The 18,851-nt window shown below is 36.4% G+C and overlaps 1 protein-coding gene and 1 non-coding gene across 2 annotated transcripts; both read right to left on the bottom strand.

Annotated features, from left to right (window-relative positions):
* Window positions 1-262: 262 nt before the first annotated feature.
* LOC148572313 (uncharacterized) lies at window positions 263-1,092 on the bottom strand. Its single transcript, XM_088507154.1, has 3 exons — window positions 1,027-1,092; window positions 508-849; window positions 263-298 (listed from the first exon to the last, which is right to left on the bottom strand). The coding sequence occupies exons 1-3, from the start codon at window positions 1,090-1,092 to the stop codon at window positions 263-265; spliced, it is 444 nt and encodes a 147-aa protein (XP_088363280.1).
* Window positions 1,093-17,447: 16,355 nt separating this feature from the next.
* LOC148572314 (small nucleolar RNA R71) lies at window positions 17,448-17,551 on the bottom strand. Its single transcript, XR_015908990.1, has one exon. It is a non-coding gene; the product is annotated as a small nucleolar RNA R71 (small nucleolar RNA).
* Between the last annotated feature and the right edge of the window lie 1,300 nt (window positions 17,552-18,851).

The following is an 18,851-nucleotide window of genomic DNA, read 5'->3' on the forward strand; positions in this document are numbered from 1 at the left end:
CTAAACTATTTGAATAAAGTCACTAAAGAAAAATAATTGAACATTTTTCATCAAATTTGACTTACAAAGATTGTTGTAAGATTTGCAATCACATTCAAAATACCACAATACTATCATGACAACCTCGAACTATATCATCTAATGTTGCAAAAAATATAACAAAGAAGAGTTGAAATAGCTAAGTAGCAAATAGATTTATCATCATGTCCGATCCACAAGTTCATGACTTTTACTCTGTAACACTTGCTCTTAAAATTTGACCTTAATCAAGTTCGATTTCCCCTTCAACATAGTTTTCCTGTAAAAAAAGAAAAAAAATCAAATATAAAACTACACATCTTTAATATTAATAATGTCTACTAAAAATGATTGAGAGAGAGAGAGGAGAAACATATATATCTTAACATTCTTCTATTAAGATACACAAAACAATTGAATCAACATCAACATAATCATCCATTATTTAAGATATGATAACAATATAGAAACTTTAACAATAAATAATACCTCCTCATGCGCATCATTGTTCGGATTGCCTAAAGTGCTTCCTAGTTGAGCAGCTAACATCTCAAGGTCCACTCCTGAACTTTTTTGTTGTAACATCATCTTAACAAGCGATTTTAGTTCATCTACTTCTTTTTGCATCACATCAACTTTACCCTCTAATGATGCTTTCTCAACTGCATGTTGTTGCTTAAGGGTGGCAATTTCTTCATTTTTCTTCAAAAAAGTTGGTGTGGTAACTCTTCCGTGACATCGCACTCTCCCTGCCTTCTCTTTCCCAAATATGGATTGAAAAGCTCTAATTGCTGATTCTTTAGACTTTTTATTCTCAGCTTGCAGATGTGCCTATATTAATGTGAAGAAAAATAATAATAACAAAAAAGAGTAACTACACACTTGGACTCAAAACATATATCATTTGACAACATCAAATCAAATAAAGATAACCACAAATGATGGACAAATTACCAAGACACAAGAAATCCATAACCTAGTTTAATCAAATTAACTCCCAATACTTACAATAACATCCAAAGTGTCTTCATCCAATGATTTTGCCTTTGTGCTTTGGCGGGTCTCAACAAACATTTCTGCTTGAGTAGGTGGTTCATTATTTTCCTTAGAAGCAGCCTATAAGTCCAGTTCAACAAGCATTTATATAGAGTTAAAAATGCACGTAGTCTTGCACCCCACATACACATACAAATGCACAAAGAATAAAAAATTGTACCAATCTTGCACGTATTCTTACAAAATTTATTGGTCCCTTTCGATGGCTAAATTTCTGTTGTGCCCTATTTTTCTTATTCTGCGCAGACATTTTCTACATAGTAAGAGACAAGTATTATCAAAAAATTATCATATTTCACTCATAAATGTATATAACTCATAATTGCATAAACAGACTACAATAAGTTGCACATGTCTTAACCTTAACTTTCTCAGTTCTCCAATAAGCAATCAACTTGCGAAAATGACTCTCAGGTATGCTTTTAGGACAAATTTTCAGCATTTCATTAACACTTTTGTATGGCAGAAAATGATTTTGCTTGATTGTGGTCTTATACCGTCTCCAGTTGTCATTGATACGAGCAAGGACTATCCTCTTTCCTTCAGTTGTAATAATGAACTTAGCCTATAAAACACAAATTTTATTTGCTAGTAAGAATAAAATACATGTGTACATTTCCAAATAGTTTCTAAAAGAGACAATAATAATATTCTGACTTGAACACATTCCCAAATGGCTTCTTTATCTTTAATCCCTTTCCAATTTGTGTAAATTAATGGACAAAAATCTGAATTCCTTGCCACTGTGCCCAAAAATTTGCTCAAGTTATTTACAGCTTCATCAGTAGGACCAATTGTCTCTCCTTCAATATCTAGAGTAATTTCTTCTCTATCTTCCAACAGTCTTGCATGAATCTTCAAGCATTGTGTAGGACCTCGTGTTTTCTTCACTGTTGTCTCTATACAAAGAGCTTAGAATAAGGCCATCAGCATCATTGGTCAATCAAAACAAGGCATGAAATCAGCCATTAACAAGGATAAAGCAGCACTAAACAGCAAAATCAACCCATATAAACTCACTAAAACCAAATCAGCACTAATAAAACAGCTCAGAATAAGGCCATCAGCATCATTGCTCTATCAAAACAAGGCATGAAATCAGCCATTAACAAGAATAAAGCAGCACTAAACAGCAAAATCAACCCATATAAACTCACTAAAACCAAATCAGCACTAATAAAACAGCTCAGAATAAGGCCATCAGCATCATTGCTCTATCAAAACAAGGCATGAAATCAGCCATTAACGAGGATAAAGCAGCACTAAACAGCAAAATCAACCCATATAAACTCACTAAAACCAAATCAGCACTTATAAAATAGCTCAGAATAAGGCCATCAGCATCATTGCTCAATCAAAACAAGGCATGAAATCAGCCATTAACAAGGATAAAGCAGCACTAAACAGCAAAATCAACCCATATAAACTCACTAAAACCAAATCAGCACTTATAAAACAGCTCAGAATAAGGCCATCAGCATCATTGCTCTATCAAAACAAGGCATGAAATCAGCCATTAACAAGGATAAAGCAGCAATAAACAGCAAAATCAACCCATATAAACTCACTAAAACCAAATAAGCACTTATAAAACAGCTCAGAATAAGGACATCATCATCATTGCTCAATCAAAACAAGGCATGAAATCAGCCATTAACAAGGATAAAGCAGCACTAAACAGCAAAATCAACCCATATAAACACACTAAAACCAAATCAGCACTTATAAAATAGCTCAGAATAAGGCCATCAGCATCATTGCTCAATCAAAACAAGGCATGAAATCAGCCATTAACAAGGATAAAGCAGCACTAAACAGCAAAATCAACCCATATAAACTCACTTAAACCAAATCAGCACTTATAAAACAGCTCAGAATATGGCCATCAGCATCATTGCTCTATCAAAACAAGGCATGAAATCAGCCATTAACGAGGATTAAGCAGCACTAAACAGCAAAATGAACCCATATAAACTCACTAAAACCAAATCAGCACTTATAAAATAGCTCAGAATAAGGCCATCATCATCATTGCTCAATCAAAACAAGGCATAAAATCAGCTATTAACAAGGATAAAGCAGCACTAAAAAGCAAAATGAACCCATATAAACTCACTAAAACCAAATCAGCACTTATAAAATAGCTCAGAATAAGGCCATCAGCATCATTGCTCAATCAAAACAAGGCATGAAATCAACCATTAACAAGGATAAAGCAGCACTAAACAGCAAAATCAACCCAAAGAAACTCACTAAAACGAAATCAGCACTTATAAAACAGCTCAGAATAAGGCCATCAGCATCATTGCTCTATCAAAACAAGGCATGAAATCAGCCATTAACGAGGATAAAGTAGCACTAAACAGCAAAATCAACCCATATAAACTCACTAAAACCAAATCAGCACTAATAAAACAGCTCAGAATAAGGCCATCAGCATCATTGCTCTATCAAAACAAGGCATGAAATCAGCCATTAACGAGGATAAAGCAGCACTAAACAGCAAAATCAACCCATATAAACTCACTAAAACAAAATAAGCACTTATAAAACAGTTCAGAATAAGGCCATCATCATCATTGCTCAATCAAAACAAGGCATGAAATCAGCCATTAACAAGGATAAAGCAGCACTAAACAGCAAAATCAACCCATATAAACTCACTAAAACCAAATCAGCACTAATAAAACAGCTCAGAATAAGGTCATCAGCATCATTGCTCTATCAAAACAAGGCATGAAATCAGCCATTAACGAGGATAAAGCAGCACTAAACAGCAAAATCAACCCAGATAAACTCACTAAAACCAAATCAGCACTTATAAAACAGCTCAGAATAAGGCCATCATCTTCATTGCTCAATGAACACAAGGCATGAAATCAGCCATTAACAAGGATAAAGCAGCACTAATCAGCAAAATCAACCCATATAAACTCACTAAAACAAAATAAGCACTTATAAAACAGCTCAGAATAAGGCCATCATCATCATTGCTCAATCAAAACAAGGCAAAAAATCAGCTATTAACAAGGATAAAGCAGCACTAAACAGCAAAATGAACCCATATAAACTCACTAAAACCAAATCAGCACTTATAAAATAGTTCAGAATAAGGCCATCAGCATCATTGCTCAATCAAAATAAGGCATGAAATCAGCCATTAACAAGGATAAAGCAGCACTAAACAGCAAAATCAACCCATATATACTCACTAAAACCAAATCAGCACTTTTAAAATAGCTAAGAATAAGGCCATCAGCATCATTGCTCAATCAAAACAAGGCATGAAATCAGCCATTAACAAGGATAAAGCAGCACTAAACAGCAAAATCAACCCATATAAACTCACTAAAACCAAATCAGTACTTATAAAATAGCTCAGAATAAGGCCATCATCATCATTGCTCAATCAAAACAAGGCAAAAAATCAGCTATTAACAAGGATAAAGCAGCACTAAACAGCAAAATGAACCCATATAAACTCACTAAAACCAAATCAGCACTTATAAAATAGTTCAGAATAAGGCCATCAACATCATTGCTCAATCAAAACAAGGCATGAAATCAGCCATTAACAAGGATAAAGCAGCACTAAACAGCAAAATCAACCCATAGAAACTCACTAAAACCAAATAAGCACTTATAAAACAGCTCAGAATAAGGCCATCAGCATCATTGCTCTATAAAAACAAGGCATGAAATCAGCTATTAACAAGGATAAAGCAGCACTAAACAGCAAAATGAACCCAGATAAACTCACAAAAACCAAATCAGCACTTATAAAATAGCTCAGAATAAGGCCATCAGCATCATTGCTCAATCAAAACAAGGCATGAAATCAGCCATTAACAAGGATAAAGCAGCACTAAACAGCAAAATCAACCCATAGAAACTCACTAAAACCAAATCAGCACTTATAAAACACCTCAGAATAAGGCCATCAGCATCATTGCTCTATCAAAACAAGGCATGAAATCAGCCATTAACGAGGATAAAGTAGCACTAAACAGAAAAATCAACCTATATAAACTCACTAAAACCAAATAAGCACTTATAAAACAGCTCAGAATAAGGCCATCATCATCATTGCTCAATCAACACAAGGCATAAAATCAGCCATTAACAAGGATAAAGCAGCACTAATCAGCAAAATCAACCCATATAAACTCACTAAAACAAAATAAGCACTTATGAAATAGCTCAGAATAAGGCCATCATCATCATTGGTCAATCAAAACAAGGCATGAAATCAGCCATTAACAAGGATAAAGCAGCACTAAACAGCAAAATTAACCCATATAAACTCACTAAAACCAAATCAGCACTAATAAAACAGCTCAGAATAAGGCCATCAGCATCATTGCTCTATCAAAACAAGGCATGAAATCAGCCATTAACGAGGATAAAGCAGCACTAAACAGCAAAATCAACCCATATAAACTCACTAAAACCAAATCAGCACTTATAAAATAGCTCAGAATAAGGCCATCAGCATCATTGCTCAATCAAAACAAGGCATGAAATCAGCCATTAACAAGGATAAAGCAGCACTAAACAGCAAAATCAACCCATATAAACTCACTAAAACCAAATCAGCACTTATAAAACAGCTCAGAATAAGGCCATCAGCATCATTTCTCTATCAAAACAAAGCATGAAATCAGCCATTAACAAGGATAAAGCAGCACTAAACAGCAAAATCAACCCATATAAACTCACTAAAACCAAATAAGCACTTATAAAACAGCTCAGAATAAGGACATCATCATCATTGCTCAATCAAAACAAGGCATGAAATCAGCCATTAACAAGGATAAAGCAGCACTAAACAGCAAAATCAACCCATATAAACTCGCTAAAACCAAATAAGCACTTATAAAACAGCTCAGAATAAGGCCATCAGCATCATTGGTCAATCAAAACAAGGCATGAAATCAGCCATTAACAAGGATAAAGCAGCACTAAACAGCAAAATCAACCCATATAAACTCACTAAAACCAAATAAGCACTTATAAAACAGCTCAGAATAAGGACATCATCATCATTGCTCTATCAAAACAAGGCATGAAATCAGCCATTAACGAGGATTAAGCAGCACTAAACAGCAAAATGAACCCATATAAACTCACTAAAACCAAATCAGCACTTATAAAATAGCTCAGAATAAGGCCATCATCATCATTGCTCAATCAAAACAAGGCATAAAATCAGCTATTAACAAGGATAAAGCAGCACTAAACAGCAAAATGAACCCATATAAACTCACTAAAACCAAATCAGCACTTATAAAATAGCTCAGAATAAGGCCATCAGCATCATTGCTCAATCAAAACAAGGCATGAAATCAGCCATTAACAAGGATAAAGCAGCACTAAACAGCAAAATCAACCCATAGAAACTCACTAAAACCAAATCGGCACTTATAAAACAGCTCAGAATAAGGCCATCAGCATCATTGCTCTATCAAAACAAGGCATGAAATCAGCCATTAACGAGGATAAAGTAGCACTAAACAGCAAAATCAACCCATATAAACTCACTAAAACCAAATCAGCACTAATAAAACAGCTCAGAATAAGGCCATCAGCATCATTGCTCTATCAAAACAAGGCATGAAATCAGCCATTAACGAGGATAAAGCAGCACTAAACAGCAAAATCAACCCATATAAACTCACTAAAACCAAATCAGCACTTATAAAACAGCTCAGAATAAGGCCATCATCATCATTGCTCAATCAAAACAAGGCATGAAATCAGCCATTAACAAGGATAAAGCAGCACTAAACAGCAAAATCAACCCATATAAACTCACTAAAACCAAATCAGCACTTATAAAATAGCTAAGAATAAGGCCATCAGCATCATTGCTCAATCAAAACAAGGCATGAAATCAGCCATTAACAAGGATAAAGCAGCACTAAACAGCAAAATCAACCCATATAAACTCACTAAAACCAAATCAGTACTTATAAAACAGCTCAGAATAAGGCCATCAGCATCATTGCTCAATCAAAACAAGGCATGAAATCAGCCATTAACAAGGATAAAGCAGCACTAAACAGCAAAATCAACCCATAGAAACTCACTAAAACCAAATCAGCACTTATAAAACAGCTCAGAATAAGGCCATCAGCATCATTGCTCTATCAAAACAAGGCATGAAATCAGCTATTAACAAGGATAAAGCAGCACTAAACAGCAAAATGAACCCAGATAAACTCACTAAAACCAAATCAGCACTTATAAAATAGCTCAGAATAAGGCCATCAACATCATTGCTCAATCAAAACAAGGCATGAAATCAGCCATTAACAAGGATAAAGCAGCACTAAACAGCAAAATCAACCCATAGAAACTCGCTAAAACCAAATCAGAACTTATAAAACAGCTCAGAATAAGGCCATCAGTATCATTGCTCTATCAAAACAAGGCATGAAATCAGCCATTAACAAGGATAAAGCAGCACTAAACAGCAAAATCAACCCATATAAACTCACTATAACCAAATAAGCACTTATAAAATAGCTCAGAATAAGGCCATCAGCATCATTGCTCAATCAAAACAAGGCATGAAATCAGCCATTAACGAGGATAAAGTAGCACTAAACAGCAAAATCAACCCATATAAACTCACTAAAACCAAATCAGCACTAATAAAACAGCTCAGAATAAGGCCATCAGCATCATTGCTCTATCAAAACAAGGCATGAAATCAGCCATTAACGAGGATAAAGCAGCACTAAACAGCAAAATCAACCCATATAAACTCACTAAAACCAAATCAGCACTTATAAAACAGCTCAGAATAAGGCCATCATCATCATTGCTCAATCAAAACAAGGCATGAAATCAGCCATTAACTAGGATAAAGCAGCACTAAACAGCAAAATCAACCCATATAAACTCACTAAAACCAAATCAGCACTTATAAAATAGCTAAGAATAAGGCCATCAGCATCATTGCTCAATCAAAACAAGGCATGAAATCAGCCATTAACAAGGATAAAGCAGCACTAAACAGCAAAATCAACCCATATAAACTCACTTAAACCAAATCAGCACTTATAAAACAGCTCAGAATAAGGCCATCAGCATCATTGCTCAATCAAAACAAGGCATGAAATCAGCCATTAACAAGGATAAAGCAGCACTAAACAAGAAAATCAACCCATAGAAACTCACTAAAACCAAATCAGCACTTATAAAACAGCTCAGAATAAGGCCATCAGCATCATTGCTCAATCAAAACAAGGCATGAAATCAGCCATTAACAAGGATAAAGCAGCACTAAACAGCAAAATCAACCCATATAAACTCACTAAAACCAAATCAGCACTTATAAAATAGCTCAGAATAAGGCCATCAACATCATTGCTCAATCAAAACAAGGCATGAAATCAGCCATTAACAAGGATAAAGCAGCACTAAACAGCAAAATCAACCCATAGAAACTCACTAAAACCAAATCAGCACTTATAAAACAGCTCAGAATAAGGCCATCAGTATCATTGCTCTATCAAAACAAGGCATGAAATCAGCCATTAACAAGGATAAAGCAGCACTAAACAGCAAAATCAACCCATATAAACTCACTATAACCAAATAAGCACTTATAAAATAGCTCAGAATAAGGCCATCATCATCATTGCTCAATCAACACAAGGGATGAAATCAGCCATTAACAAGGATAAAGCAGCACTAATCAGCAAAATCAACCCATATAAACTCACTAAAACAAAATAAGCACTTATAAAACAGTTCAGAATAAGGCCATCATCATCATTGCTCAATCAAAACAAGGCATGAAATCAGCCATTAACAAGGATAAAGCAGCACTAAACAGCAAAATCAACCCATATAAACTCACTAAAACCAAATCAGCACTAATAAAACAGCTCAGAATAAGGTCATCAGCATCATTGCTCAATCAAAACAAGGCATGAAATCAGCCATTAACAAGGATAAAGCAGCACTAAACAGCAAAATCAACCCATATAAACTCACTAAAACCAAATCAGCACTTATAAAATAGCTCAGAATAAGGCCATCAGCATCATTGCTCAATCAAAACAAGGCATGAAATCAGCCATTAACAAGGATAAAGCAGCACTAAACAGCAAAATCAACCCATATAAACTCACTTAAACCAAATCAGCACTTATAAAACAGCTCAGAATAAGGCCATCAGCATCATTGCTCAATCAAAACAAGGCATGAAATCAGCCATTAACAAGGATAAAACAGCACTAAACAAGAAAATCAACCCATAGAAACTCACTAAAACCAAATCAGCACTTATAAAACAGCTCAGAATAAGGCCATCAGCATCATTGCTCTATCAAAACAAGGCATGAAATCAGCTATTAACAAGGATAAAGCAGCACTAAACAGCAAAATGAACCCAGATAAACTCACTAAAACCAAATCAGCACTTATAAAATAGCTCAGAATAAGGCCATCAACATCATTGCTCAATCAAAACAAGGCATGAAATCAGCCATTAACAAGGATAAAGCAGCACTAAACAGCAAAATCAACCCATAGAAACTCGCTAAAACCAAATCAGCACTTATAAAACAGCTCAGAATAAGGCCATCAGTATCATTGCTCTATCAAAACAAGGCATGAAATCAGCCATTAACAAGGATAAAGCAGCACTAAACAGCAAAATCAACCCATATAAACTCACTATAACCAAATAAGCACTTATAAAATAGCTCAGAATAAGGCCATCAGCATCATTGCTCAATCAAAACAAGGCATGAAATCAGCCATTAACGAGGATAAAGTAGCACTAAACAGCAAAATCAACCCATATAAACTCACTAAAACCAAATCAGCACTAATAAAACAGCTCAGAATAAGGCCATCAGCATCATTGCTCTATCAAAACAAGGCATGAAATCAGCCATTAACGAGGATAAAGCAGCACTAAACAGCAAAATCAACCCATATAAACTCACTAAAACCAAATCAGCACTTATAAAACAGCTTAGAATAAGGCCATCATCATCATTGCTCAATCAAAACAAGGCATGAAATCAGCCATTAACAAGGATAAAGCAGCACTAAACAGCAAAATCAACCCATATAAACTCACTAAAACCAAATCAGCACTTATAAAATAGCTAAGAATAAGGCCATCAGCATCATTGCTCAATCAAAACAAGGCATGAAATCAGCCATTAACAAGGATAAAGCAGCACTAAACAGCAAAATCAACCCATATAAACTCACTAAAACCAAATCAGCACTTATAAAATAGCTCAGAATAAGGCCATCAGCATCATTGCTCAATCAAAACAAGGCATGAAATCAGCCATTAACAAGGATAAAGCAGCACTAAACAGCAAAATCAACCCATATAAACTCACTTAAACCAAATCAGCACTTATAAAACAGCTCAGAATAAGGCCATCAGCATCATTGCTCAATCAAAACAAGGCATGAAATCAGCCATTAACAAGGATAAAGCAGCACTAAACAAGAAAATCAACCCATAGAAACTCACTAAAACCAAATCAGCACTTATAAAACAGCTCAGAATAAGGCCATCAGCATCATTGCTCTATCAAAACAAGGCATGAAATCAGCTATTAACAAGGATAAAGCAGCACTAAACAGCAAAATGAACCCAGATAAACTCACTAAAACCAAATCAGCACTTATAAAATAGCTCAGAATAAGGCCATCAACATCATTGCTCAATCAAAACAAGGCATGAAATCAGCCATTAACAAGGATAAAGCAGCACTAAACAGCAAAATCAACCCATAGAAACTCGCTAAAACCAAATCAGCACTTATAAAACAGCTCAGAATAAGGCCATCAGTATCATTGCTCTATCAAAACAAGGCATGAAATCAGCCATTAACAAGGATAAAGCAGCACTAAACAGCAAAATCAACCCATATAAACTCACTATAACCAAATAAGCACTTATAAAATAGCTCAGAATAAGGCCATCAGCATCATTGCTCAATCAAAACAAGGCATGAAATCAGCCATTAACGAGGATAAAGTAGCACTAAACAGCAAAATCAACCCATATAAACTCACTAAAACCAAATCAGCACTAATAAAACAGCTCAGAATAAGGCCATCAGCATCATTGCTCTATCAAAACAAGGCATGAAATCAGCCATTAACGAGGATAAAGCAGCACTAAACAGCAAAATCAACCCATATAAACTCACTAAAACCAAATCAGCACTTATAAAACAGCTCAGAATAAGGCCATCATCATCATTGCTCAATCAAAACAAGGCAAGAAATCAGCCATTAACAAGGATAAAGCAGCACTAAACAGCAAAATCAACCCATATAAACTCACTAAAACCAAATCAGCACTTATAAAATAGCTAAGAATAAGGCCATCAGCATCATTGCTCAATCAAAACAAGGCATGAAATCAGCCATTAACAAGGATAAAGCAGCACTAAACAGCAAAATCAACCCATATAAACTCACTAAAACCAAATCAGCACTTATAAAATAGCTCAGAATAAGGCCATCAGCATCATTGCTCAATCAAAAGAAGGCATGAAATCAGCCATTAACAAGGATAAAGCAGCACTAAACAGCAAAATCAACCCATATAAACTCACTAAAACCAAATCAGCACTTATAAAATAGCTCAGAATAAGGCCATCAGCATCATTGCTCAATCAAAACAAGGCATGAAATCAGCCATTAACAAGGATAAAGCAGCACTAAACAGCAAAATCAACCCATATAAACTCACTTAAACCAAATCAGCACTTATAAAACAGCTCAGAATAAGGCCATCAGCATCATTGCTCAATCAAAACAAGGCATGAAATCAGCCATTAACAAGGATAAAGCAGCACTAAACAAGAAAATCAACCCATAGAAACTCACTAAAACCAAATCAGCACTTATAAAACAGCTCAGAATAAGGCCATCAGCATCATTGCTCTATCAAAACAAGGCATGAAATCAGCTATTAACAAGGATAAAGCAGCACTAAACAGCAAAATGAACCCAGATAAACTCACTAAAACCAAATCAGCACTTATAAAATAGCTCAGAATAAGGCCATCAACATCATTGCTCAATCAAAACAAGGCATGAAATCAGCCATTAACAAGGATAAAGCAGCACTAAACAGCAAAATCAACCCATAGAAACTCGCTAAAACCAAATCAGCACTTATAAAACAGCTCAGAATAAGGCCATCAGTATCATTGCTCTATCAAAACAAGGCATGAAATCAGCCATTAACAAGGATAAAGCAGCACTAAACAGCAAAATCAACCCATATAAACTCACTATAACCAAATAAGCACTTATAAAATAGCTCAGAATAAGGCCATCAGCATCATTGCTCAATCAAAACAAGGCATGAAATCAGCCATTAACGAGGATAAAGTAGCACTAAACAGCAAAATCAACCCATATAAACTCACTAAAACCAAATCAGCACTAATAAAACAGCTCAGAATAAGGCCATCAGCATCATTGCTCTATCAAAACAAGGCATGAAATCAGCCATTAACGAGGATAAAGCAGCACTAAACAGCAAAATCAACCCATATAAACTCACTAAAACCAAATCAGCACTTATAAAACAGCTCAGAATAAGGCCATCATCATCATTGCTCAATCAAAACAAGGCATGAAATCAGCCATTAACAAGGATAAAGCAGCACTAAACAGCAAAATCAACCCATATAAACTCACTAAAACCAAATCAGCACTTATAAAATAGCTAAGAATAAGGCCATCAGCATCATTGCTCAATCAAAACAAGGCATGAAATCAGCCATTAACAAGGATAAAGCAGCACTAAACAGCAAAATCAACCCATATAAACTCACTTAAACCAAATCAGCACTTATAAAACAGCTCAGAATAAGGCCATCAGCATCATTGCTCAATCAAAACAAGGCATGAAATCAGCCATTAACAAGGATAAAGCAGCACTAAACAAGAAAATCAACCCATAGAAACTCACTAAAACCAAATCAGCACTTATAAAACAGCTCAGAATAAGGCCATCAGCATCATTGCTCTATCAAAACAAGGCATGAAATCAGCTATTAACAAGGATAAAGCAGCACTAAACAGCAAAATGAACCCAGATAAACTCACTAAAACCAAATCAGCACTTATAAAATAGCTCAAAATAAGGCCATCAACATCATTGCTCAATCAAAACAAGGCATGAAATCAGCCATTAACAAGGATAAAGCAGCACTAAACAGCAAAATCAACCCATAGAAACTCACTAAAACCAAATCAGCACTTATAAAACAGCTCAGAATAAGGCCATCAGTATCATTGCTCTATCAAAACAAGGCATGAAATCAGCCATTAACAAGGATAAAGCAGCACTAAACAGCAAAATCAACCCATATAAACTCACTATAACCAAATAAGCACTTATAAAATAGCTCAGAATAAGGCCATCATCATCATTGCTCAATCAACACAAGGCATGAAATCAGCCATTAACAAGGATAAAGCAGCACTAATCAGCAAAATCAACCCATATAAACTCACTAAAACAAAATAAGCACTTATAAAACAGTTCAGAATAAGGCCATCATCATCATTGCTCAATCAAAACAAGGCATGAAATCAGCCATTAACAAGGATAAAGCAGCACTAAACAGCAAAATCAACCCATATAAACTCAATAAAACCAAATCAGCACTAATAAAACAGCTCAGAATAAGGTCATCAGCATCATTGCTCTATCAAAACAAGGCATGAAATCAGCCATTAACGAGGATAAAGCAGCACTAAACAGCAAAATCAACCCAGATAAACTCACTAAAACCAAATCAGCACTTATAAAACAGCTCAGAATAAGGCCATCATCATCATTGCTCAATGAACACAAGGCATGAAATCAGCCATTAACAAGGATAAAGCAGCACTAATCAGCAAAATCAACCCATATAAACTCACTAAAACAAAATAAGCACTTATAAAACAGCTCAGAATAAGGCCATCATCATCATTGCTCAATCAAAACAAGGCATGAAATCAGCCATTAACAAGGATAAAGCAGCACTAAACAGCAAAATCAACCCATATAAACTCACTAAAACCAAATCAGCACTTATAAAACTGATGCCAAGGCATCTTAGGCTAGTTTCACTAGCATTTTTCTGTTAGTTTTAGTTGTTTTATGCATTTTCTTGAGCTTAAAGTAACCAAGAATGGTTAAATGAATAACAAAGCAATGAACCATCCAAACAGTATGATTTTGATGCAAATTCCATGAGTTTTTAGTTATATTACTTGAATGCTATGAATGGAAGATTTCTCATGAAATTTTGCAAGACTTTGATGCAATTGTTTGGATGATTTCAGGGAAGAAGAGGCTAAGCAAGGAAGCAACAAAATCAATAAAGGAAGCTTGAATATCACATGTGGAGTTTAAGTTCCAGTTTAAGCCTAAACTGGAGCTTAAACGCCAGAATCAGGAAGGCTAAGAAATGCTGGAATTGAAGTTTAACCTCCAGTTTAACCTTAAACTGGAGGTTAAACGCCAGAAGTGAGAAGGACACCAAGGAGGGCAGTTCCACGTTTAACCTCCAGTTTAACCTTAAACTGGAGGTTAAACGCCAGAAAGGGGAAAGGCACCAGGGAGCCATTTCCACGTTTAAGCTCCAGTTTGACCTTAAACTGGAGCTTAAACGTGTTCGACCAAGTTTCTCCTCCAGGGTTGCTTTCTCCATTTCCACGTTTAAGCTCCAGTTTAACCTTAAACTGGAGCTTAAACGTGTTCGACCTCCATGGCTACCTTTCTCAGCTTCCACGTTTAAGCTCCAGTTTAACCTTAAACTGGAGCTTAAACGTGTTCGACCTCCAGGGCTACCTTTCTCAGCTTCCACGTTTAAGCTCCAGTTTAACCTTAAACTGGAGCTTAAACGTGTTCGACCTCCAGGATGCCTTCTTCCATTTCCACGTTTAAGCTCCAGTTTAACCTTAAACTGGAGCTTAAACGTGTTCGACCTCCAGGGCTGCCTTTTCTATCTCCACGTTTAAGCTTCAGTTTAACCTTAAACTGAAGCTTAAACGTGTTCGACTATATTACCCTCCAGGGCTGCCTTCTTCCATTTCCACGTTTAAGCTTCAGTTTAACCTTAAACTGAAGCTTAAACGTGCTTCCACAAAAGGCATCACTGGAAGTGTCTGGCGTTTAAGCTACAGTTTAAGCTTAAACTGCAACTTAAACGCCACTCTTGGAAAAGGTTTCTGGGCCAACAATATTGCGGTTTAAGTTAGTATTTGAGCACAAACATTAACTTAAACTTACTCTGGTATGAAACCCAATTGAATATCATGGTTTATGGGATTGGGCCTGAAGGATTGATGAGTCTGAAACTTCAATTTATTGAGTCATGTGTCATTATTTGATTATCACTAAGTTGGCTCAATGAATGTTACAGAATTTGGATCAACAGCCTCATCAAGATTATGGATCATAAACCCAAGGCAAAAGGAAAGCAGGGAGAGGCCTCAAAGCCCAAGAAACACAACAGAAGCTCAATATAGAAAGTGTATAAATAGGATAGAATTTAAGTTAGAGAGGACTTTTTACCTTTTCATTTAGCTAGTTTTCATTTCTTTGTAATTGAATTCAGAGCTATGACTCACTAAACCCCCTTTCATTGGGTTAGGGAGCTCTATTGTAATTCAATGAATCAATAATAGTTTATCTTCTTCTTCAATCTTTTCTCTTGAATTTTGTTAGAAAGCTTCTCGATCTAATTCCATTGGGTAGTTGTCTTGGGAAAGAAACTACCCATAATTGGAATCCTTCGGAACCTTGGGAAAGGAATGGAGGATTCATGCTAGAGAAGCTTTCTCACAGTGAATTGGATTGGGGTTTGGATGGATATTGTGACATGTAATCCTACCAAATTGTGGTTCATGAAACTGTGTGGTATAATCAGTGATCGAGCATCATCTCTTCTTATGAACATTTAAACCAAGGGATTGGGAATCTGTTCGTTTTTAGAGAGAATTGGTGAGCCAAGGGATTGGGATCCAATCATATAAGATTGCCAAGCAAAATTCAATGAATGCATTGGTTGAGGAAGGGATAAAAGTTGTTTTGATTCGGAGATTTCAATATCTCCTAACACCCAATGAATTCCCCATTTCTGATTTCCACTTTCTCTTTACATTTTGCAACTCAATTCATGCAATCACCCCCATTCCCTTTTAATTTCAGCAATTTAGCTTATGCTCTTTAATTCATGCAATTTAAGATTCCGCCATTTCAATTTCTTGTCATTTACTTTTCCCGCCAATTTTACATTCCGCAATTCTCATCTAAATCTTGATTCCGCTCAACTAGAACACACTTCTAATCTGAATTGCTCACTCAACCAATCCTTGTGGGATTCGACCTCACTCTATTGTGAGTTTTTACTTGACGATAACCGGTGCACTTGCCGGAAGGAATTTTGCCGATCGTGCAATTTCCTAAATCGTAGCATAACAAGTTTATGCGCATCAAGTTTATGGCGCCGTTGCCGGGGATTGGTTTTCGATTGACAATTCTCAAATTGGAAGTTAACTAGATTGAGCATTTTTTTTTGTTTTGATTAATTCAGTACAAGTTACTTGTTGAATTTTAATTTCTGCACTCTGTTACATGCTTTCTTTCTTTATGCCTTTAAATTCAAGCAACTAACCCACTGACTCACTAACTGTTTGAATTAATTCCTCAATTGCTCTAACCATACTCTTCCATTAACCAAGAGTATTTCACTTGTTTGTTGCCTGTGTTGTGTTCTTGTATGACAGGTAGGAGAGGAGAGACATCAACTCCTCCATATACCGAACCAGAGAGGACCCTTCATAGACTGAGAAGGGAAGCAAGAGGGAAGAGAGTACTGGGAGAAGAGGAATTTGAAGGAGAATCTGAGGACAATTTTGAGGAAGCTTTAGATCTCAACATGGATAGAGAAGTTCACAACCATGAGAGAGCTGATGGAAACAATGCCATTCCTGAGAGGAGGGTTCTTAGTTCATACATAAACCCAACCTCTGGGAATTGTGGTAGCAGCATCCAGAAACCACCCATTCAGGCCAACAATTTTGAGCTCAAACCACAGCTAATATCACTTGTGGAGAATCATTGTTCATTTGGTGGGAGTGCTAATGAAGATCCCAACCAACATCTCACAAAATTCCTGAGAATTTGTGACACTGTGAAGTCCAATGGAGTCCAGGAAGATGCCTATAAACTGCTTTTGTTCCCATTTTCACTTAGGGACAAAGCAGCTAAGTGGCTGGAATCATTCCCAAGGGGGAGTCTAACAACATGGGATGAGGTGGAAAGCAAGTTTCTGGCACGTTTCTACCCCCCACAAAAGGTCAATAGGCTTCGGTCTGAGGTTCAAACTTTTAGACAACAAGATGGTGAAACTCTCTACGAGGCATGGGAGAGATTCAAGGATTTGACAAGGAAATGCCCACCAGACATGTTCCATGATTGGGTGCAATTGCATATTTTCTATGATGGACTCTCTTATGAATCAAGGAAGGCTGTAGACCATTCATCAGGAGGTTCATTGAACAGAAAAAAGACTGTGGAAGAAGCCATTGAAGTGATTGAGACAGTGGCTAAGAATGAGTACTACTATGCATCAGAGAGGCACAACACTAAGGGAGTCATGGAGCTGAACCATGTTAATACAATTCTAGCCCAAAACAAGGTGTTTGCCAAGCAACTAGCAGAGCTTACCAGGCAATTAGAAACAAAGCAAGTAGCTGCAATACACACACAAGATCAAGAGGAAGTAAGCATTGAAGGAGGTGATTGGGAAGAGGCCAACTATGTGGGAAACCAACAAAGGCAATCATATGATCCAAATTCCAACACTTACAACCCAGGATGGAAAAATCACCCAAACTTTGGGTGGGGGAATCAACAAACCCAACCACAAAACCACAAACCTTACAACCACAACCAACATAACAATTCCACATACCAAAACTCCAACCAAAGATCATACCAAGCCACACAAAACACTTACTCTCAACCACCATATCATGGCCAAAATAATCAACCTACCCAACCTAACCCGAACCAACAATTTCAAGATCAATTAAACAGGATAGAAGGAATGCTTGCAACCATGAGTCAAGACATAACCGAATTGAAAGCTTTTAAGGAAGAAGTAAATTCTAACCTGCAAAACCAAGGAGCTGCCATCCAGAAGCTAGAAAATCAAATTTTGTATTTGTCTAAGCAAACCCCTGAGACAAGCGTTTCTCATGCTGCCAAGGCTATTGCAAGGGAAGAATGTAAGGCCATAACCCTCAGAAGTGGAAAGAATCTAAAGGAGATCTCAAAGGAAACCACAGAGGATGAAGCAAGGGAACATGTGAGAGACAAGGAACAAGGACAATCTTTTACACCGTCCGCAACAAAAGAAAAAGAAAAAGAGGTCCTGAAGCCTTATACACCTAAAGCACCATATCCTCAACGTTTGATGAAAAGTGAAAAGGATGGTCAATTCTCCAGGTTCTTGGAGATTTTCAAGAAGCTCCAAATCAACATTCCGTTTGCTGAGGCAATAGAGCAAATGCCACTCTATGCAAAATTCTTAAAAGAATTAATGACCAAGAAGAGAAGCTGGAGAAATGAGGAAACTGTGTTGTTAACCGAAGAATGCAGTGCCATCATTCAGCACAAATTGCCTCAGAAATTGAAGGACCCAGGCAGTTTCTAAATCCCCTGCATCATAGGAGAAGTCATGGTGGAGAAGGCCTTGTGTGAC

Source organism: Arachis ipaensis, chromosome B3 (assembly GCF_059453495.1).
Source record: "Arachis ipaensis isolate K30076 ecotype BB chromosome B3, ASM5945349v1, whole genome shotgun sequence".
NCBI lineage: Eukaryota > Viridiplantae > Streptophyta > Magnoliopsida > Fabales > Fabaceae > Arachis > Arachis ipaensis.

Bases quoted from the DNA above. Each gene is read 5' to 3' on its own strand.
- LOC148572313 (XM_088507154.1), bottom strand. From the start codon at position 1,092: ATGTTTGTTGAGACCCGCCAAAGCACAAAGGCAAAATCATTGGATGAA. The intron at 850-1,026 runs GTAAGTATTGGG...ACATTAATATAG, and splicing joins AAGACACTTTGGATGTTATT to GCACATCTGCAAGCTGAGAA. The intron at 299-507 runs GTATTATTTATT...CTTTTTTTACAG, and splicing joins ACAATGATGCGCATGAGGAG to GAAAACTATGTTGAAGGGGA.